Genomic DNA, 23,200 nt, shown 5'->3' with positions numbered 1-23,200 from the left:
TGACTGTTTTTTTTTTACTGTAGGGGGGTGTTGGATGGGGTGTTGGATGGGTCTGTTTTGAAAAGAAAAGTAATAATATTTACAGATTCACGGTACAGTAGCAATAAGATGTTGATCCATTTGTATTCTGTAAGCGTACAATAAAAAAATCACTTTTTTTTTTTAGATCAAATTAATTATACAACAGCAATGAGGTATTATGTGCACATCAAATGTTCCTTTGTTTTTAATCTCAGAATAAAAGGATACATTGGTCACATACACATTCTGAGTGAGATGCCTTACTTCTAACCATGGCTATAATGGGATTAGAGTAGGATCCCACTTCTGACACCAAAGGCACCAGTCTGACCGACTCTGGATCAGTTTACACTTTGAACACTGGGGAATAGTCTTTACTTCCTCAAAGTATTTGAATTGTTTGGTACCTACAGCGTAGGCAAAAGTTAACCTTTAAGGATCCGCCCCTTTTTTTTCCCTCTCAAATTTTCACCTAAAATGACATCCCCAAATCTAACTGCCTGTAGCTCAGGACCTAAAGCAAGGATATGCATATTCTTGATACCATTTGAAAGGAAACACTTTGAGGTTTGTGGAAATGTTAAATTAATGTAGGAGAATATAACACATTAGATCTGGTAAAAGATAATACAAAGAAAAAAACGTGTTTTATTTGTATTTTTTTGTACCATCATCTTTGAAATGCAAAAGAAAACCATAATGTATTATTAAAGCCCAGGCGCCATTTAGATTTTGGCCACTAGATGGCAGCAGTGTTTGTGCAAAATTTTAGAGGGATCCAATGAACCATTGCATTTCTGTTCAAAATGTTATGTCAAGAGTGCCCAAATGTGGTTTATTAATACATTTTCAAGTTCATAACTGTGCACTTTCTTCAAACAGTAGCATGGTATTATTTCACTGTAATAGCTACTGTAAATTGGAATTTAAGCTTTCTTCCAATATCAGATATGTCTATGTCCTGGGAAATGTTCTTGTTACTTACAACCTCATGCTAATCACAGGCTACCTTAACTTAGGCTACCTTAACTACTTCAACTCAACCGTCAAACAAAATTTCAATTTTTTTTAGCTTGTAAAGATGTTCAATGTTTCTAATTTTATCTTTTTACATTTGTAAAATAAATATAAAACAGAATATTTTTAACATTTAATGTTCGAAATGGAAAGTGTCTTAAATAGACAGAATGGCTTTGACTTACTGGCACAGGCAATGCCCTTTTTTAATTGGCCCTCCCATGTCATTTTTTGCAATGGTTTGATATGCTAAGATGGCTGCTCCCATCTTACCCTGAGTATCACTATGTTCCGTTTCAACTGGTCTATATCAATCTAATGCCAGCCACAAAGCCTACAAGCAATCACGTATTTGACAAAAAGTATTTTGGCTCGTTTTAATTTTGGTTTGTTTTCTTTTTGTCTTCCAAGGGAACATTTATAGAGGGGTAAAAGCAAGCGTTATATGTCTTCTTATTTACACACATAAACATTCGTATATACATCATACATACACCATCCTCCATATCTTGTTGTTACGCAACTGACTTTCAAGGGCTACAAGCCCTTTCCTGACAAAACTTAAAGTAAAAAAAGTCTTATTGCATTCTTCAACCACTGAGCCAAAAAAAACTCATCAGAGTTGTATCGTTCAGAACCTACATCCGCCTAGATTTGTTTTTATATAAACGGAACATTACATGGTCTTTCTTTGGGACGTCCATTCCAGAAGAAAAAAGAGATGGATAGAAAGAGGGATAGCGAGAGAGATGTAAAGGTTTGGAAGTGCATAGTCGTCTATCGGGAGACTTTCCCGCACAGGGATGAATGAGGTCTTTCAGATCAGAGAGAGATCGGCCGGTCGGTTGGGAACATCGGTCGGTTTCACTCAGGCAAAGCAAACGGGCTGTTTTTTTTCCGGCTCTACCTGCTCTGGGTGGGTAGGAGTGGCTTCTCTGATCTTCGACTGGCAGTCACCCGGATGGTTCTCTGTCCAAACCAGAAACAATTTACCCCGAGGCTGACCACAACAGGCCTTCCACCCTCGCTCCCTTCAGTGTGAGTGCCACAGAAGAAAAGAGTAGTAGAAAAAACAGTCCCTGGACTTTTCTATTGGAATACATATTGTTCATATTTATACAGAAAGGTGCATTGTTCCAAGAGCTTCCTGCTCCGTGCAATTATGCATCTGAAAAAAAAACGGACAAAAGTCAAGCATTAACTTAGAACAAAGCGTTAAGTTACGTGGTTTGGTATTTCACATAAGTCTATTGTGAAAGAGATTCCACTAAACAATTGTTGTTGGAGTCATAGTAAGATGTAGAAATGTCCTTGTTGCTTACCTCTGCATTCATACTTGAGGTCTGAGAAGTATACCATCTCTTGCGAGAAGACAAAGAGACCTAGTCTTCCGCCTGCATACGTCTTGTCGTATATGCTCCCAGAATCCTTCATGATCTTCTTCCCCTCGTACATGACCACTCTGAAATTAGAAACAAGACTCTTGAGACAAACCATCAGAGGACATACAGTAAATACTGGCATTATGGAAAGCCTCATAACTCTCCACCAGGCCAATGAGTCTCCAGTGCTTACCTGATGTGTCCTGTTCTTGGTCTGTGGATCAGGTGCCATCTGTAGGCTGTGAAGTCTTTCCAGCCAACTTTCTTAGGGTCGTGCCACAGAGTCCTCACCTAGAGAAGAAAGGAGAAATATAGGGAGAGTTAGGTGGTGTTGTCCTGAGGTTTTTCCAGTGTGTGTTTGTGTGTTTGTCCATCTTACCTGTCCTGGGGTGTTGCCCGTGTGCCAGAGAGCATTCCTGAGGTGCTCTCCAGGTCCAGTAGTAGAGTTGACCACCTTGATGGACAGTCCTGAGTATCCCTGAGCCTTGGTGGGTTTGTTGCTCCAGTAAGTCTGTGTGATCTGCTTCCACATCACCACGTAGAACCTAGAGCTGGACTGGTAGCCGAACACAAAGCCGGCGTAGTCATCATCTCTCTCTGTATTGATGAAGAAGGTTCCACTGAAGTCCATGGAGTTGAACTCATCAAAACCTGGGAATGGAGAAACAGAGAAGATGTCAGTGAGAGGATGGTGTTTTTTTAGTTAGGCTTGGGTTATTTTGAGATATCCCAAAGTCTAGAATCAATCAATCAAGCCACCCACCAATCAACCAACCTCCCACCACCCAACCAATCCACTCACCAACAGCAATGCCAGGGTCACAGTTGACGGTCTGGACCAGCTCTTTGCCTTGATGTCTGACCACCCAGTTGGGATCGATCTGGGAAGTTCCCTTGGGGTCCAGGGGAACCATCTGGAACTTCCTGAAGTCCGTCTCGCTGATGTCAAAGTTCTCCGGACACACGTCGTAGATGTCAGGGACGTTGTCTTGGTCGAAGTCGTCTTTGCAAACATCTCCGCGACCATCACCTGGAAGAAGATTGAAAGTTCAGTAAATAACATGTTTTAGGATGAAGCAGCTAATGAACTTAACCGTTAACTAATGTCGAACTTTATTAGTTGAATAAGAAATTGAACTCCAATTTTATCTCGTATCTCTCCTATTCTTCATCTAACTCACCATCAGAGTCGAGCTGGTCAGGGTTGAAGGCCAGTCTGCAGTTGTCTTTCTCATCAGGGATCCCGTCGTTGTCATCATCGTGGTCGCAGGCGTCTCCCTTGCCGTCTTTGTCATGGTCGGCCTGGTTAGCGTTGGGGATGTAGGGGCAGTTGTCCAGGTTATTCTGGTGGCCGTCCTCATCGATGTCCTGGTTGCTGTCACACTTGTCTCCCACACGGTCGTCATCAGAGTCAACCTGTAGAGGTAAATGGACATTTACATTAGCATGCTAGCTAATGTTAGCGGTTGCAACACAGTAGATACACCTGTTGGTGAAGATTATTTACCATATTGTGAGTTGGTGGAGATTACTTAACATATTGTGCGTTGACGGAGATTATTTAACATATTGTGCGTTGACGGAGATTATTTAACATATTGTGCGTTGACGGAGATTATTTAACATATTGTGAGTTGGTGGTATTTATTTAACATATTGTGAGTTGACGGAGATTATTTAACCTATTGTGAGTTGGCAGAGATTATTTAACATATTGTGCGTTGACGGAGATTATTTAACATATTGTGAGTTGGTGGTATTTATTTAACATATTGTGAGTTGTTGGAGATTATAACATATTGTGAGTTGGTGGAGATTATTGAGTCTCTGATCCACCTCTACGCAGACGACACCATTCTGTATACTTCTGGCCCTTCTTTGGACACTGTGTTAACAACCCTCCAGACGAGCTTCAATGCCATACAACTCTCCTTCCGTGGCCTCCAACTGCTCTTAAATACAAGTAAAACTAAATGCATGCTCTTCAACCGATCGCTGCCTGCACCTGCCCGCCCGTCCAGCATCACTACTCTGGACAGTTCTGACTTAGGTATTTGTAGTTGTCCACATATTCTAAGTGTCTGGTTAGACTGTAAACTCTCCTTCCAGACTCACATCAAACATCTCCAATCCAAAGTTAAATCTAGAATTGGCTTCCTATTTCGCAACAAAGCATCCTTCACTCATGCTGCCAAACATACCCTCGTAAAACTGACCATCCTACCGATCTTCGACTTCGGTGATGTCATTTACAAAATAGCCTCCAATACCCTACTCAATAAATTGGATGCAGTCTATCACAGTTCCATCCATTTTGTCACCAAAGCCCCATATACTACCCACCACTGCGACCTGTACGCTCTCGTTGGCTGGCCCTCGCTTCATACTCTTCGCCAAACCCACTGGCTCCAGGTCATCTACAAGACCCTGCTAGATAAAGTCCCCCCTTATCTCAGCTCGCTGGTCACCATAGCAGCACCCACCCGTAGCACGCGCTCCAGCAGGTATATCTCACTGGTCACCCCCAAAGCCAATTCCTACTTTGGCCGCCTCTCCTTCCAGTTCTCTGCTGCCAATGACTGGAACGAACTACAAAAATCTCTGAAACTGGAAACACTTATCTCCCTCACTAGCTTTATTAAGCAGCAGCTGTCAGAGCAGCTCACAGATTACTGCAACCTGTACATAGCACATCTATATTTAGCCCAAACAACTACCTCTTCCCCTACTGTATTTATTTATTTTGCTCCTTTGCACCCCAGGATTTCTACTTTGCATATTCATCCACTGCAAATCTACCATTCCAGTGTTTTACTTGCTATATTGTATTTACTTCGCCACCATGGCCTATTTATTGCCTTTACCTCCCTTATCTCACCTCATTTGCTCACATTGTATATAGACTTATTTTTCTACTGTATTATTGACTGTATGTTTGTTTTACTCCATGTGTAACTCTGTGTTGTTGTATGTGTCGAACTGCTGTGCTTTATGTTGGCCAGGTCGCAGTTGCAAATGAGAACTTGTTCTCAATTTGCCTACCTGGTTAAATAAAGGTGAAATAAAAATAAAATGTAAAAAAATTGTCTTAACATATTGTGAGTTGGCGGAAATTATTTAACCTATTGTGAGTTGGTGGAGATTATTTAACATATTGTGGGTTGGTGGAGATTATTTAACATATTGTGAGTTGGTGGAGATTATTTAACCTATTGTGAGTTGGTGGAGATTATTTAACATATTGTGAGTTGGTGGAGATTATTTCACCTATTGTGAGTTGGTGGAGATTATTTAACCTATTGTGAGTTGGTGGAGATTATTTAACCTATTGTGAGTTGGCGGAAATTATTTAACATATTGTGAGTTGGTGGAGATTATTTAACCTATTGTGAGTTGGTGGAGATTATTTAACCTATTGTGAGTTGGCGGAAATTATTTCACCTATTGTGAGTTGGTGGAGATTATTTAACCTATTGTGAGTTGGCGGAAATTATTTCACCTATTGTGAGTTGGTGGAGATTATTTAACCTATTGTGAGTTGGCGGAAATTATTTAACATATTGTGAGTTGGCGGAGATTATTTAACATATTGTGAGTTGGCGGAGATTATTTAACCTATTGTGAGTTGGCGGAGATTATTTAACCTATTGTGAGTTGGCGGAAATTATTTAACCTATTGTGAGTTGGCGGAAATTATTTAACCTATTGTGAGTTGGCGGAGATTATTTAACCTATTGTGAGTTGGCGGAGATTATTTAACCTATTGTGAGTTGGCGGAAATTATTTAACCTATTGTGAGTTGGCGGAGATTATTTAACATATTGTGAGTTGGCGGAGATTATTTAACATATTGTGAGTTGGCGGAGATTATTTAACCTATTGTGAGTTGGCGGAAATTATTTAACATATTGTGAGTTGGCGGAAATTATTTAACATATTGTGAGTTGGCGGAGATTATTTAACCTATTGTGAGTTGGCGGAAATTATTTAACATATTGTGAGTTGGTGGAGATTATTTAACATATTGTGAGTTGGTGGAGATTATTTAACCTATTGTGAGTTGGCGGAGATTATTTAACATATTGTGAGTTGGCGGAGATTATTTAACATATTGTGAGTTGGCGGAAATTATTTAACATATTGTGAGTTGGTGGAGATTATTTAACCTATTGTGAGTTGGCGGAAATTATTTAACATATTGTGAGTTGGTGGAGATTATTTAACATATTGTGAGTTGGCGGAAATTATTTAACATATTGTGAGTTGGTGGAGATTATTTAACATATTGTGAGTTGGTGGAGTTTATATAACATATTGTGAGTTGGTGGAGATTATTTAACCTATTGTGAGTTGGTGGAGATTATTTAACATATTGTGAGTTGGTGGAGATTACTTTAACATATTGTGAGTTGGTGGAGATTATTTAACATATTGTGAGTTGGTGGAGATTATATAACATATTGTGAGTTGGTGGAGATTATTTAACATATTGTGAGTTGGCGGAGATTATTTAACATATTGTGAGTTGGTGGAGATTATTTAACATATTGTGAGTTGGTGGAGATTATATAACATATTGTGAGTTGGTGGAGATTATTTAACATATTGTGAGTTGGTGGAGATTATTTAACATATTGTGAGTTGGTGGAGATTATATAACATATTGTGAGTTGGTGGAGATTATTTAACATATTGTGAGTTGGTGGAGATTATTTAACATATTGTGAGTTGGTGGAGATTATTTAACATATTGTGAGTTGCCCTGAGACACCGATGTGGGGTAAATTCTGTGCTCCTCTCCTAGACTCCTACTGTAGATCTCCTTTGACACTGATCGGGGGTCTGTTTTGTGTTTCCGTCCTACAGATAAGGTGTAGAACATGGGGAAGGTGAGCTGATCCTTTAAATGTACCTAGGGACAACTAACAGAGAATGACACCTGATGCTGATTTGATTTCCAGCTGTACCATTCGTTCAACCTCTCATTTCCTAATATCTCTCCTCTCATAATGGACTATCCCCAGGATCTGTTCATCTGTTTAATATCTCCTCCTCTTATCCTCCCCTCCTCTCATAATGGACCATCCCCAGGCTCTGTTCATCTGTTTAATATCTCATCCTCTTATCCTCCCCTCCTCTCATAATGGACTATCCCCAGGCTCTGTTCATCTGTTTAATATCTCCTCCTCTTATCCTCCCCTCCTCTCATAATGGACCATCCCCAGGCTCTGTTCATCTGTTTAATATCTCCTCCTCTTATCCTCCCCTCCTCTCATAATGGACCATCCCCAGGCTCTGTTCATCTGTTTAATATCTCCTCCTCTTCTCCTCCCCTCCTCTCATAATGGACCATCCCCAGGCTCCGTTCATCTGTTTAATATCTCCTCCTCTTATCCTCCCCTCCTCTCATAATGGACCATCCCCAGGCTCTGTTCATCTGTTTAATATCTCCTCCTCTTCTCCTCCCCTCCTCTCATAATGGACCATCCCCAGGCTCTGTTCATCTGTTTAATATCTCCTCCTCTTCCCCTCCCCTCCTCTCATAATGGACCATCCCCAGGCTCTGTTCATCTGTTTAATATCTCCTCCTCTTCTCCTCCCCTCCTCTCATAATGGACTATCCCCAGGCTCCGTTCATCTGTTTAATATCTCCTCCTCTTATCCTCCCCTCCTCTCATAATGGACCATCCCCAGGTTCTGTTCATCTGTTTAATATCTCCTCCTCTTCTCCTCCCCTTCTCTCATAATGGACCATCCCCAGGCTCTGTTCATCTGTTTAATATCTCCTCCTCTTCTCCTCCCCTCCTCTCATAATGGACTATCCCCAGGCTCCGTTCATCTGTTTAATATCTCCTCCTCTTATCCTCCCCTCCTCTCATAATGGACCATCCCCAGGTTCTGTTCATCTGTTTAATATCTCCTCCCCTTCTCTCATAATGGACCATCCCCAGGCTCTGTTCATCTGTTTAATATCTCCTCCTCTTCTCCTCCCCTCCTCTCATAATGGACTATCCCCAGGCTCTGTTCATCTGTTTAATATCTCCTCCTCTTCTCCTCCCCTCCTCTCATAATGGACCATCCCTAGGCTCTGTTCATCTGTTTAATATCTCCTCCTCTTCTCCTCCCCTCCTCTCATAATGGACTATCCCCAGGCTCTGTTCATCTGTTTAATATCTCCTCCTCTTCTCCTCCCCTCCTCTCATAATGGACCATCCCCAGGCTCCGTTCATCTGTTTAATATCTCCTCCTCTTATCCTCCCCTCCTCTCATAATGGACCATCCCCAGGCTCTGTTCATCTGTTTAATATCTCCTCCTCTTCTCCTCCCCTCCTCTCATAATGGACCATCCCCAGGCTCTGTTCATCTGTTTAATATCTCCTCCTCTTCTCCTCCCCTCCTCTCATAATGGACTATCCCCAGGCTCTGTTCATCTGTTTAATATCTCCTCCTCTTCTCCTCCCCTCCTCTCATAATGGACCATCCCTAGGCTCTGTTCATCTGTTTAATATCTCCTCCTCTTCTCCTCCCCTCCTCTCATAATGGACCATCCCCAGGCTCTGTTCATCTGTTTAATATCTCCTCCTCTTCTCCTCCCCTCCTCTCATAATGGACCATCCCCAGGCTCTGTTCATCTGTTTAATATCTCCTCCTCTTCTCCTCCCCTCCTCTCATAATGGACTATCCCCAGGCTCTGTTCATCTGTTTAATATCTCCTCCTCTTCTCCTCCCCTCCTCTCATAATGGACCACCCCCAGGCTCTGTTCATCTGTTTAATATCTCCTCTCTTCTCCTCCCCTCCTCTCATAATGGACCATCCCCAGGCTCTGTTCATCTGTTTAATATCTCCTCCTCTTCTCCTCCCCTCCTCTCATAATGGACCATCCCCAGGCTCTGTTCATCTGTTTAATATCTCCTCCTCTTCTCCTCCCCTCCTCTCATAATGGACTATCCCCAGGCTCTGTTCATCTGTTTAATATCCCCTCCCCTCCTCTCATAATGGACCATCCCCAGGCTCTGTTCATCTAATATCTCCTCCTCTTCTCCTCCCCTCCTCTCATAATGGACAACCCCCAGGCTCTGTTCATCTGTTTAATATCTCCTCCTCTTCTCCTCCCCTCCTCTCATAATGGACTATCCCCAGGCTCTGTTCATCTGTTTAATATCTCCTCCTCTTCTCCTCCCCTCCTCTCATAATGGACTATCCCCAGGCTCTGTTCATCTGTTTAATATCTCCTCCTCTTCGCCTCCCCTCCTCTCATAATGGACCACCCCCAGGCTCTGTTCACTCTCCCCTCTCTAAACCTGCCAAGATCAATTTGTCTTCTGGTGGAGCTTTTCATCTGCTGACAATCAAAGTATTCTATAAACCCTGTACCCTATCAACCCTATACCCTATAAACCCTATACCCTATAAACCCTGTACCCTATCTACCCTATACCCTATAAACCCTATACCCTATCAACCCTATACCCTATCAACCCTGTACCCTATCAACCCTGTACCCTATCAACCCTGTACCCTATCAACCCTGTACCCTATCAACCCTGTACCCTATCAACCCTATACCCTATAACCCTATACCCTATACCCTATAACCCTATACCCTATAACCCTATACCCTATAACCCTATACCCTATACCCTATAACCCTATACCCTATAACCCTATACCCTATAACCCTATACCCTATAACCCTATACCCTATAAACCCTGTACCCTATCAACCCTATACCCTATAAACCCTATACCCTATCAACCCTATACCCTATCAACACACCCCTTCTCTCTTCCTTCTTCCCTCCTTCCTTCCTTCCCTCTCTCCTCCTCCTTCCCTCCTTCCTTCCTTCCCTCTCTCCTCCTCCTTCCCACCCTTCTCTCCTCCTCCTTCCCTCCATTCTTCCCTCTCTCCTCCTCCTTCCCTCTCTCCTCCTCCTTCCCTCCTTCCTTCCTTTCCTTCTCTCCTCCTCCTTCCTTCCCTTCTCTCCTCCTCCTTCCTTCCCTTCTCTCCTCCTCCTTCCCTCCATTCTTCCCTCTCTCCTCCTCCTTCCCTCCTTCCTTCCCTTCTCTCCTCCTCCTTCCTTCCCTTCTCTCCTCCTCCTTCCTTCCCTCTCTCCTCCTCCTTCCCTCCATTCTTCCCTTCTCTCCTCCTCCTTCCCTCCTTCCTTCCCTTCTCTCCTCCTCCTTCCCTCCATTCTTCCCTCTCTCCTCCTCCTTCCCTTCTCTCCTCCTCCTTCCCTCCTTCCTTCCCTTCTCTCCTCCTCCTTCCTTCCCTTCTCTCCTCCTCCTCCTCCTTCCTTCCCTGCTCTCTTCCTCCTTCCCTCCTTCCTTCCTTCCCTCTCTCCTCCTCCTTCCCACCCTTCTCTCCTCCTCCTTCCCTCCATTCTTCCCTCTCTCCTCCTCCTTCCCTCTCTCCTCCTCCTTCCCTCCTTCCTTCCTTTCCTTCTCTCCTCCTCCTTCCTTCCCTTCTCTCCTCCTCCTTCCTTCCCTTCTCTCCTCCTCCTTCCCTCCATTCTTCCCTCTCTCCTCCTCCTTCCCTCCTTCCTTCCCTTCTCTCCTCCTCCTTCCTTCCCTTCTCTCCTCCTCCTTCCTTCCCTCTCTCCTCCTCCTTCCCTCCATTCTTCCCTTCTCTCCTCCTCCTTCCCCTCCTTCCTTCCCTTCTCTCCTCCTCCTTCCCTCCATTCTTCCCTCTCTCCTCCTCCTTCCCTTCTCTCCTCCTCCTTCCCTCCTTCCTTCCCTTCTCTCCTCCTCCTCCTCCTTCCTTCCCTTCTCTCCTCCTCCTCCTCCTTCCTTCCCTGCTCTCTTCCTCCTTCCCTCCTTCCTTTCCTTCTCTCCTCCTCCTTCCCTCCTCCTTCCCTCCCATCTGCTCCACTAGCACCAGTAGGCAGGTCTTTCCACAGACAGAAGCATGCTAGCCATATTCCTGCAGACATGAATCTCCTGTGCCTGCTGCTTGGCAAGACTACACACAGATTTCATTGCCTCACACGAGGCGAGGGAGGGAGAGAGGGAAGGATTGGATTGGTGTGAATTCCGCCCATTTCCCCCCTAACTGAGTCCTGTTGTTCCGAACACATTCCTGGTCGTCAGTCTAGCATGGCACAGGTGGGATCCACACGGGGCTTGTGTGTGTGCCGACGCCCGACGGGGCACGCATACAGCCAGGGGCGAGCCCATTCCTGGGTAATAACAACCAGCCCGGAGCCCCACCCTGGCCTCTACCCCTCCATCACTCCACCTTTCCTTCTGAGCAGACAAAGTCAATGTCAATGCCCCATTGAAAAGCCTGGCTCCCCATGCATGCTGTATGTGCCTCTGAGCTGCAGAGGATTTAACTCCACCTTAACATGGCACGATACAGCCTAGACTTACAGCTACCCAGTACATCTACCCAGTACATCTACCCAGTACAGCAACCCAGTACAGCGACCCAGTACAGCGACCCAGTACAGTGACCCATTACATCTACCCAGTGCAGCGACCCAGTACAGCGACCCCGTACAGTGACCCATTACATCTACCCAGTGCAGCGACCCAGTACAGCGACCCCGTACAGCGACCCAGTGCAGCGACCCAGTACATCTACCCAGTACATCTACCCAGTACATCTACCCAGTACAGCGACCCAGTACAGCGACCCCGTATAGCGACCCAGTGCAGCGACCCAGTACAGCGACCCAGTGCAGCGACCCAGTGCAGCGACCCATTACATCTACCCAGTACAGCGACCCAGTACAGCGACCCCGTACAGCGACCCAGTGCAGCGACCCAGTGCAGCGACCCAGTGCAGCGACCCATTACATCGACCCAGTACAGCGACCCATTACATCTACCCAGTACAGCGACCCAGTACAGCGACCCCGTACAGCGACCCAGTGCAGCTCTCACACAACAGAGAGAGTTCTTCTAGAATGACAGACAGTGTTTGTGATAGTGGCATGCGTGTGTACCCCTACGTGCACGCATCTCTGACTGCACATGTGTGTATGTATGTGTATGTGTGTGTGTGTGTGTGTGTGTGTAGAATAGGTTGTAAGTGTATGTACACACACCTGGTCAGGGTTGTGTTCCAGAGGACAGTTGTCACACATGTCTCCCACACCGTCCAGGTCAGTGTCTCGCTGGTCCACGTTGTAGACGTACGGGCAGTTATCTTTCTCATTCAGAATACCTGTTGGACCAATCACAGTAGTTGTTATTCAGGGGAAGAGGAGGAAGGTGAGGAAAATGACTTGTAGTTGAGTTAGTAATGGAATGCATGCTTGTGCATACAGTCAATTTGCACTTGGTTTCAAAGCGTTCTCATTGAACGGTGTGGGGCCTGCATTCAACACCAATCTACAGCATGTACATTATATCGTATAGGTCTTAAATAGGGACAGATAAGCAAGGTTAGAGTCTCTTAGGTCAGAGTCCACTAAGCAGGTTTAGAGTCTCACCATCTCCATCAATGTCCACAGAGCAGGCGTCTCCTTCCCCGTTGTTGTCTGTGTCGGTCTGGTCAGGGTTGCTGTTGTAAGGACAGTTATCACAAAGATCTCCAACATCATCTCTGTCATAGTCATATTGCCTGGGGTTGTACACAAACGGACAGTTATCCTGTAGAGAAGGGAGAGAGAGGAAGGGGGGATAGGGGGAGGGAGAGCGAGAGAGAGAGGGGGGAGAGGGGTTGAGAGAGAGAAAGAAGGGTAGATGGGGAGCGAGAGAGGGAGGGGGAGAGAGAGAAACAGAGCAGAGAAATTGAGGGGGGAGGGAGAGAGAGGGGGGAGATGGGGAGAGAGAGAGAGACAGAGGAGAGAAATTGAGGGGGGAGGGAGAGAGAGAGGGAGGGGAGAGAGAGAGAGAGCGAGAGGGGGAGAGGAGAGTGAGGGCGAGGGCGAGGGCGAGAGGGGGAGGGAGAGGAGGGGAGAGAGAGGCAGAGAGACGGAGGTTGGAAAGAGAGAGAGAGAGGGGAGAGGGGGAGAGAGAGAGAGGGGGAGGGAGAGATTGGAGGGAGAGATAGAGGGGGAAAGAGAGAGAGAGGGGGAGGGAGAGATAGAGAGAGGGGGAGGGAGAGATTGGAGGGAGAGATAGAGAGAGGGGGAGGGAGAGAGAGGGGGAGGGAGAGAGAGAGAGCACTGTTCAATTAGTCCAGCCTCAGAACCGCCAGAAGAATCAGTCCAGTGTCCACTACCTTGCTTAGCAAAACATCTCTGACATGATATATTCATTTCAGATACTGTGCTTTTAACTTGCTGTGGTCTGTGTAACCTATATAGAGAGAGGAGGGATGAAAGCATGTTTCCTATTTAGGCCCTGTCCCAAATATAATGTTAGGACTAGCAGATTACACCGCGGCTCGTTCAGAGTGGGACCTCTGTGTTGGGATTTGAGATTTGTCTCTGAAGGCTTTCCTTCCCCTTATTTCACAGCATGAATGATGAATGCAAAACCACATTTATGTCTCACTGCCAAAACTGAACACATACACACACACTCGCTCGTACACACACTGACTACCCAAGCGGTAGCATAAGCTGGATTAATTTCTCTCAGTAAGGGGTAGGACTTCAGACCTTCAATGACTCAATGAGTGAATCAATGATTAATTCTTCACTTACCCTGTCGTCAAGAATGGCATCATTGTCATCATCGTTGTCACAAGCGTCACCAACACCATCCTTGTCGTAGTCTTCTTGGCCTGAGTTGGGAAGGTTGGGGCAGTTGTCCTACAAAAAGGAAAGGTGACGTCATACGTTTACAACAATGTAGTCAACAAGCATGAATATTATATTGAACTATAGTAACAGTCCTTTAAGACATTAAATGTACCAGTTTTTGTTTTTCTTTCAAAGAATAATTGTTCTTTCTAATTGCAGTCAGCATTGGCACATCACTCAAAAGGGATGTGTGGCTTTTACTAGTTAAACAGCAAGCTGGACCTATTCAGGGATATATACGAGTCAGGAAGTGCATACCTTTTTGCAGTGGTAGGTGGCGTTCTCCACACAGACCAGGTCTTGGTTGGGCCATCCGTCCAGGTCCGTGTCCTCACCACAGATGTGTCCGTTCCCAGCATAGCCAGGCTTACACTCACAGCGGTACATGGGGTCGGCAAAGTGTCCCAGGTAGTTACAGCGGGCGTTCTTGTTGCAGTCGTGGCTCCCATCCAAGCAGGGGTTACGTGGTGTACACACCTGGAGTAAACGGAATGGAAGAGGTGGTCAGACAAGCCAGGGAATATTGTGGCTACCTGTCTTTGTTTTCAAAGGGCACAATCTGCTGACCGCCATGTAACAGAGTTGGCAGTGTGATCTGGACAAAGAAAAGCTAGGCTTTTGTAAAGCGATCTTTGATCTTGTAAATTCCAAATTCTAAATTCTAAATTCTTAATTCTAAATTCCATATTTCTAAAGTTCTAAATCAACTGAGGACAGATATACAGTATGACAGGACTATCATCACAACACTAGTCCACAGCACCAGGTGATGCTACCAACCTGTTTCTTGGCGGCAGCCTCCTCCACTCCCCTGCCGAAGGGCTGAGGTCCAGAGTAGCGTGCGGGACAGGGCAGACAGTTGTAGCCAGGGTCAGTGTTCTCACAGCGGTGCACTCCGTTGAACACGAAGCAAGCGTCAGGAACCTCTTTGCACTCGTCAATGTCCTTGCACTTGATGCCGTCACCAGAGTAACCAGTGGGACATTTCCCACAACTCCATGTTCCATCGGGAAAGCTGGTGCACTTGGCCCCAGGAAAGCAGGGGTTAGACAGACAGCCATCTGAGGGGAGAGACTGATTACTGACTGTTTTTAAGTACTAACTGCGGTCTGTGTTTAAGTAGACTCTTATGGCGTTAATAAGCCCTAAAATAATTAAAAGTCATATTTTGAAAGTGTTACTGTACTAACTAAACTGTCTAAAAACTACAATTTTAGCAACTAATTCACAGCATGTAGGAGTTATAAGAAACGTCAGCTGCCATTTGAGACATTGGGTGCCATTTGAGACATTGGGTGCCATTTGAGACATTGGGTGCCATTTGAGACATTGGGTGCCATTTGGTACTCATCCAGTGCTACTCACCGACGGGACAGGCGTTCTTGTTGCACAGCTGAGTGGCCTTGGAGTCACCCTGGCACTCCTTACCACCATATTTGGGGGCGGGGTCATTGCAGAGACGTTTACGTGTCTGGGCTCCTCCTCCACAGGTGGAAGAGCAGGTATCCCATAGCGACCAGGGTCCCCAGTTACCGTTGACTGAGAGAGAAGAAGAGACAGGTAGAGGTCAGTACAGGTGTACGTGATGTCCCTAGTAGGGTCTGTGTTGTATTAAATAGGCACAATGACAAGTAGCCCGGGTGGCAGTTTTTTTTTTCTTTAGACAAATTCTTGTTTGTTGACTTGCCAAACAAGAAACAGTGACAATCTGCTCGGGAAACTCACTATGTAGAGATAAGATGAGGATTGAGATGATGTATTTGACTAGAAACATCTCACGGTGTGGTGTGCATAAAAAAAGGCATTTGACTAATGTCAAATGGAGATAATAGCATATGTATTTGACCCAGGTCTTGTGCATAAAAGCCTGTGACTAATGGTACTCACTGGGGCAGGGTGACTTGGTGCACTTCTCAGTCTGTCTTCCCTCTCCTTGGCAGTCCTTGCCTCCCAGCTGGGGTGTGGGGGAGTTGCAGAGACGGATACGGGTGATGACACCCGCCCCACAGGTGACCGAGCAGGAAGACCAGGGGGACCAGTGGCTCCAGGCACCGTCCTGCTTGACTGGAGGGACACAGAGCAGAGGTCAGAGGTTAAAGGTCAGGGGTCAATAAGAAACTTGGTTATGGGTCATTATCATGCTATATAGGTCATTGTCCAGTCAAAACAGGGTAAAATAAGTTATGGCAGTGAGTTGTTGCTCTGTGGAGTCACAGGTGGCTGATCTGTGGATGGATACTTAGATGTGGGTGCAGGTCTATCGTTTCTGTCACCATGGATACAAATCTGTGATACAAGTTTCCCTGTGTGACGATTGATGAATGTGATTTGTTTGGTCGTTTTGTCATGTGAACACTGAACTCACAGCGTTTGTCACACTCCTGAAGGTAGCAGTCCCTGGTTTGGACGGAGGTTCCTTCGCAGTTGTTGTTAATGCGATCGCAGGAGCGGCCTCTCTGCTGGATGCCCCGCCCACAAGACACGGAACAGTGTGTCCATTCAGACCAGAGGGACCAGCCGTCCTCCGCATAGTCACTCACTATGGAGACAGAGAGAGAAGGAGGGAGAGAAGGAAGGGAGGGGAGGAGTGAGAAAGAGCGAGGATAGATGGAAGGGTAGGGAGAGGAGGAAGAGGGAGGGAGGGGAGGGAGAGGAGAGGAAGGAGAGGAGGGAGAGGAGGGGAGGGGAGGGAGAGGAGGTAGAGGAGGGGAGGGGAGGGAGAGGAGGGGAGGGAGGAAGAGGAGGGGAGGGAGAGGAGGGAGGGAGGGAGGGGAGAGAGGAGGAAGGAAGGAAGGAGGGAGAGGAGGGAGGGAGGGAGGGAGGGAGGGAGGGAGGGAGGGAGGGAGGGAGGGAGGGAGGGACGAGAAAGAGCAAGGATAGATGGAAGGGTAGTGATGGAGGGAGAGGAGGAAGAGGAGGGGAGGGAAGGAGCGAGGAGGAGGAGAGAGAGGGAGACAATGAGAGAGCTATTGGACTGCAGAGTCCCCAAGCAGAAAATTAGGGTTATAAGCTCTTAAAGTTCTTAAAGCTCCAGTCTAATGTACTGAGTTTAGCCCCGGGGTGTGTGTGTGTGTGTGTGTGTGTGTGTGTGTGTGTGTGTGTGTGTGTGTGTGTGTGTGTGTGTGTGTGTGTGTGTGTGTGTGTGTGTGTGTGTGTGTGTGTGTGTGTGTGTGTGTGTGTGTGTGTGTGTGTGTGTGTGTGTGTGTGTAGAGTCAGAGAGATGGCCCACTCCAGGGATTTCAGGGGCAGGAGAAAACCCAAAGGGAAGCCAGTGGGAGTGGATAAGTCCTTCTAGGAATATGACTGGGATCCCCCATTGACTGTTGTTACTTTAATTAAAGAGCCAATTGCATTTGCTCATAGCAGGGTTCTTGATCATGTCAAAATGTTTGAATGACCGAGGTAGAGGTTCTCCATGTGTCTTTAGATTTCAGGGGCCACTGCTGTCTTAGGTATGTGGAAAATGTCACTTGTTCTTGAGTGTAGGATGGCAGCGCTGAACAGCCCACCAATTTTCCATCCCACTTCAACCAATTTGGCCAAATTATAGCCATTAAAAGTTGAAGATTCAAAGATATTTTGGGGGTGGACAACGCGCCAATGTTCCGACACACTCATACGTTGACGAGCTAGGGAACTTAAATCACCCTTAAAATGAATTTGGTTTTCTTGAATAGAAACCTTTACATCCAGAAAAGTTGTTGTGGTTTCATGCTTTATTTGGTGAAGCAGGTCCAAATAGCTAACAGTAAATGGAGTGTTGTTTGAAATGGCCTGTTGGTCTTAGAGACATTAACCCTTAGGACAACTCAGGCCATTCATAGATTTACAGTGAAACAGAACAAGCTTTGGGTTCATAATACAGTAGTATACTGCAAACCTTTGTTTGTATGTTTTATGTTACTTCCTGAGAGGTGAATAGTTTTGTTGGAAGTTGGAAAGACAGAAATGGAACCCTAGAATCAGAACCATTCATTCTAATTCTAGGGTTGGAACATTGGAGAATAGAGGAACTTACGTGTTCCACAGCGCGGACAACACTCTCCATCGGACACGGTGGCGTTGGCACAGGGGATCAGCGGGCAGGAGATCTTGCGGCATACTGTGGCAGAGTTCTACAGAGGGGCGGAGACAGTGACAAAGGACTAGGTCATTTCCTGAACTTGAAGAGCATGTAGTCACTCAGGTAGGTGGTAAAAAAAGAATCTATAAAATGTATTTTCTAAAGACCTTTTTACATTAGCAGCCACACTATGACAACAGCACGGTATACACTGAGTGTACAAAACATGAACACCTGCTCTTTCCATGAAGAAGGGGAGGAGACAGGTTACAGATTTTTAAGGCTTGATAATATTGAGACACGGATTGTGTATGAGTGCCATTCAGAGGGTGAATGGGCAAGACAAAATATTTATTAAGTGCCTTTGAACGGGGCATGGTAATAGGTGTTAGTGGCGTATGTGTGTATGTTTGTGTGTGTTTGTGTGTGTGCTGAGAGGAACAGCCCTCCTGTTCAGGCTCTGTCTGTTCACTGCAGTGGTAGGCCTGGGCCATGCTCAGATCATTACAGAGCCACTGTTGGCTTATTGGCCTGATTCAAGCCTCCTCCTCCTACCCAATTACTGGCCAGATGTAGTGAGAAGGCGCTTGCTGAGTGGGGGATGGGTGTGTGTTTGCAAGTGGCTGTCTGCAAGTGCAAACACACAGGCTTGAACAACCCCCCCCCCCCCCACACACACACACACACACAGTCTCTCGACTTCGGTCCTTACCTGACAAGTGCACTCGGTACAGTCGTCGACGGTCCACTCGGCCTTGTTCTTGTGGACGATGCCGTTGTGCAGACAGACTCCACTGTGGATCCCCACTCTGTTCATCAACAGCTTGTTCTCATCCGTCTGAAAGCAGCAGACAGATGTGAGACATTCAGTGTGAATACGACGTGAGCAGAGTGCTCAGTCCCTCAAGGGTTCAGGGTTTCAAATCCACACACTGTTTCACTCTTCATTTCTTAATAGCCTGAGTGGTTTGGAGGAGACTCAGGTGTTTGAGAATGTCTGTCACCATCTCATACTGGTTTATCATTAAGAAGACTTCCAAGTGAGAGTAAATTAAGAAAAGATGGACCTAATTTGATGTAATGAATGAATTAACATGCAGTTTGTCAGACTAGCTGGTGCTGGGAGACCAGTATGCTAAGCAAGATACACATGCACTGGCAGAACAACTGGTTGTTGCAGAGTCTCATGCCACAGACAGACAGACAGACAGACAGACAGACAGACAGACAGACAGACAGACAGACAGACAGACAGACAGACAGACAGACAGACAGACAGACAGACAGACAGACAGACAGACAGACAGACAGACAGACAGACAGACAGACAGACAGACAGACAGACAGACAGACAGACAGACAGGAAGGAGGGAAGGAAGGAAGGAAGGAAGGAAGGAAGGAAGGAAGGAAGGAAGGAAGGAAGGAAGGAAGGAAGGAAGGAAGGAAGGAAGGAAGGAGTCTGGCTCCAGGAGTCAGGTGTGTTTCCTCACCACTTTGCGCAGCTCGTTAGACAGCTCCTTCACCACCACTCCCAACCCCTTCAGCTCCTTGAACATGCCAGCCAGGTCCTCACAGGAGAACCCACAGATCATCTGCAGGTCTGGAGGGAGACAAAACACCATGGAGATACATTCATTCCAGACTTACTTTCAACTCCCTACAGCTACAGACAACTGTTGACAGTAGAATAGAATAGCTTTCACTTTTTTCTAACAGATCTGTGCTGTACTATTCTTATTGAGGAGACTTTAACAGGGTTTTATATGGAGACCAGCAGTTTTGTTGCGTTTACCTTTAGTTTTGTGGCCAGTGTAGTCAGTCCTAATGGCAGGGCTGGACCCATTGATGGGGTTGTCCATAATGAGGATTCTATCAGTCAGAACAGCTGAGGGGAGGGAAGGACATGAGGGGAGAAGAAGGTAGACATAGAGGGAGAGGGAGGGGGAGACAGAGAGGGGGGAGTGAGGGGGGAGACAGAGAGGGAGAGGGAGGGGGGAGTGAGAAACGGGGGAGAAGGAGGGATACAGGAGGATGGGAGAGAGAGGGAGAGAGTATGAGAGAGGGAGGGAGGGGAGAGAGATAAATGAGATGGAGTGGGAGAGGGTTGGGAGGGAGGGAAAAAGGGATAGAGAGGAGGTTTGGAGAAAGAGGGAGGGAGTAAGAACACACAGAGAGACAGTTAGAGCACTGTAGACTGTAATGCTAATACCCACTAGACCACATCAGACCACAACAGACACACTGTAGACTGTAATGCTAATACCCACTAGACCACATCAGACCACAACAGACACACTGTAGACTGTAATGCTAATACCCACTAGACCACATCAGACCACAACAGACACACTGTAGACTGTAATGCTAATACCCACTAGACCACATCAGACCACAACAGACACACTGTAGACTGTAATGCTAATACCCACTAGACCACATCAGACCACAACAGACACACTGTAGACTGTAATGCTAATACCCACTAGACCACATCAGACCACAACAGACACACTGTAGACTGTAATGCTAATACCCACTAGACCACATCAGACCACAACAGACACACTGTAGACTGTAATGCTAATACCCACTAGACCACATCAGACCACAACAGACACACTGTAGACTGTAATGGTAATACCCATCAGACCACAACAGACACAGTGTCCCCAGGGCTCATTGGTGACATAACTACAGTTGGGAATACGTAACTACACTCAGGGTATTACAGAGCATTGCAGCATCATACTATCTTGAATCACCAATGAAGTTAATGAGTTAATGTGCCCAGCCCCGAGGAGGCATTGAATTGCTTGTTAACTTCCCAGCTTTCCCATAGCAATATAAACGTGATTTTTTCCCTTCTCAACTTTCCCATGAGGCTTTTAAACAGTCATGCATATTCTTAGGAATGGCTTGCTGGCATTAGCATAACAACCAGTGATGTACGGATAAACACACACATATGCTTTCTGTTAATGATTATGCTACTTACAGTTTTGGCATCCTTTGTTGCGCAGTATCGCTTCTAAACTGGTTCCAAAGACAAAGCGAACGTTTTGGAGCACCCCCTGCAAGAATCATTGGTACATTTTACCTCTAGTACTGCACAGTTACTATCACTCTACTTTATGCAACACATATTGGTCTTTATGGATCACTTACATGGGTTTTCAATACAGCGTATAACTTTTACGCATAGGTCTATAGGTTTTACGCACGGTAATATTTACGCATGTACGTGTCACACAATCCTATATTCAACAATTACTAAACATCTAAAACAACTCGACAACGTATATTATCTGGGTCCATCATGCGTCGTCGCGTGAGCTCTGCATGTGAGCTTCACTTACCATGAACCGGTCCTTCACCGCTCCCTTCCCGATTCTGAGACGCGCTGTGATGGGAGTCTCCTGAGTGAGGATGCTCTGGATGGGAGCGTCCAGTTCCGCCGTGTTCACCTCCTCACAGCCAACATACAGCTGCGCCCGGTCCTCCTGCACAAACAGCGTAATATTCTTCCAGTGGCCCGTTGCCAAGTCCACATCTTCTATCGACACCACCTGTTGCTTATTAACGGTGGAGAAAACCACATCCAGGGTGTTCGCTTTCCCGTTGGAGACGATCTCGAACACGGCTCCGGAACCGTCCCGCTTTTCCACCGTCAGAAGGGAGCCCCTGGTCCGCTTGAACTGCTTGAAGTTGAGGAGGAGAAGGAATCCCCTCTCGGCGTGGATGGAATCAATGAGGTCCCTGAAGGAGCTCTCGGGGACCTCGGGGATCAGGTCCGGGTTGAGGATCTTGTAGGCGGGACTGTATGGGTCGTCGCCCTTCACTAGGGTCACTCCGTGGTTCTTCTTGGGGATTTGGACCAGCTCGAACAGGTCGTACACGCTATTGTCGTCTCGGCTCTCTGTATGCAGGAGACCGGGGAATGAGCGTAAACAGTTAGTCTTTGACTACATGTCTTTGGAATGGATTATTGTTGTTGTGAGGAATAAACCCTAAAATGATCTCTATGTTAAACCATTGTCAGTGTAAATCAATACATTAAGAGGATTTAATAATACATTGAAAAACTTTGATGTTTTTCTATAGTTTAATGTTCAAATCGAAGCACAAACTCCTTTCAATCTAGTGTAGACGAACACATCAGGCAAATGATTTCACCTGCAACTCGTACGCTCTCGCAGGTCCAAAGCATCAATAGCAGAAATATTCCTGTCAACTTCATGGTGAAACTGGTTTTTACCTATGAAAAATAAACATAGAAACGTCAAAGGTCCACTTTTCACAAAAGTGAATGTATGCACGCATGATTGCAAGTCGCTTTGGATAAAAGCGTCTGCTAAATGTCAAATATTATATTATATTAATATTTATACATAAAATAATGTTTTAAATATCTAAATAAACAATCATCAAAACACATTATTTCACACTTTATTATGTCACATTATGTATTTATAATCAAATATAATAGAATATAATAAAAATATATATATTTGGATTGATTCCTTGAAAGAAAATCGAAATATTGCTCACCCACCTGTTGAATGAAAACAGCAGAGAGAAACAGTAAAATCCAAATAGAAATCCAATAATAATCCACAAGATTTAAGCGTTTCTTGATCTTTTTTTAACCGAATTGGGGTCCGATTTAAGACACAGAAATGTCGTTTCTTTTGTTGCTTTAATTTAATGGTAATTCTCTCCGGTATCGGACGCTAGAACCTAACTGTAAACCAGGGGACAAAGTGCTATTTAAATAGTTTCATGACATTCCTAAGAACGAGTCTCGCCCAATCAGATGGTGGAAGGAAAAAGGGACGAGCTTATGGCGAGAGGGGGGAGAAAAAAAGCGCCACATTCCAGGGGCCAAATTCCATGACTGGATACATACTTAATAGACCATCGTTTCCGGTTATTGTCTCACACACCAGTCTGAAATGTTCTCGTTTTATAACAAAAATCCACCTCTCCATCTTTGAACCTTTTGCGCATGTTTGATACATTT

The 23,200-nt window shown here is 45.6% G+C and overlaps 1 protein-coding gene across 1 annotated transcript; it reads right to left on the bottom strand.

Annotated features, from left to right (window-relative positions):
- Positions 1-616: 616 nt before the first annotated feature.
- On the bottom strand, positions 617-22,895 carry LOC120024499 (thrombospondin-1-like). The gene is made up of 22 exons (XM_038968759.1): positions 22,733-22,895; positions 22,354-22,435; positions 21,537-22,096; positions 21,176-21,251; positions 19,973-20,065; positions 19,671-19,780; positions 18,893-19,018; positions 18,136-18,232; positions 16,483-16,656; positions 16,005-16,181; positions 15,483-15,656; positions 14,898-15,178; positions 14,376-14,594; positions 14,019-14,126; positions 12,858-13,017; positions 12,471-12,589; positions 3,602-3,836; positions 3,223-3,450; positions 2,800-3,071; positions 2,614-2,711; positions 2,361-2,500; positions 617-2,206 (listed from the first exon to the last, which is right to left on the bottom strand). Exons 2-22 carry the CDS (start codon positions 22,415-22,417, stop codon positions 2,199-2,201), a joined length of 3,519 nt encoding a protein of 1,172 aa, XP_038824687.1. The 5' UTR covers positions 22,418-22,435; positions 22,733-22,895; the 3' UTR covers positions 617-2,198.
- Positions 22,896-23,200: the final 305 nt, after the last annotated feature.

The sequence above is a fragment of the Salvelinus namaycush genome, chromosome 29 (assembly GCF_016432855.1).
Source record: "Salvelinus namaycush isolate Seneca chromosome 29, SaNama_1.0, whole genome shotgun sequence".
In the NCBI taxonomy this organism is placed as follows: domain Eukaryota; kingdom Metazoa; phylum Chordata; class Actinopteri; order Salmoniformes; family Salmonidae; genus Salvelinus; species Salvelinus namaycush.
This window is presented reverse-complemented; position numbering and strand designations above follow the sequence as displayed.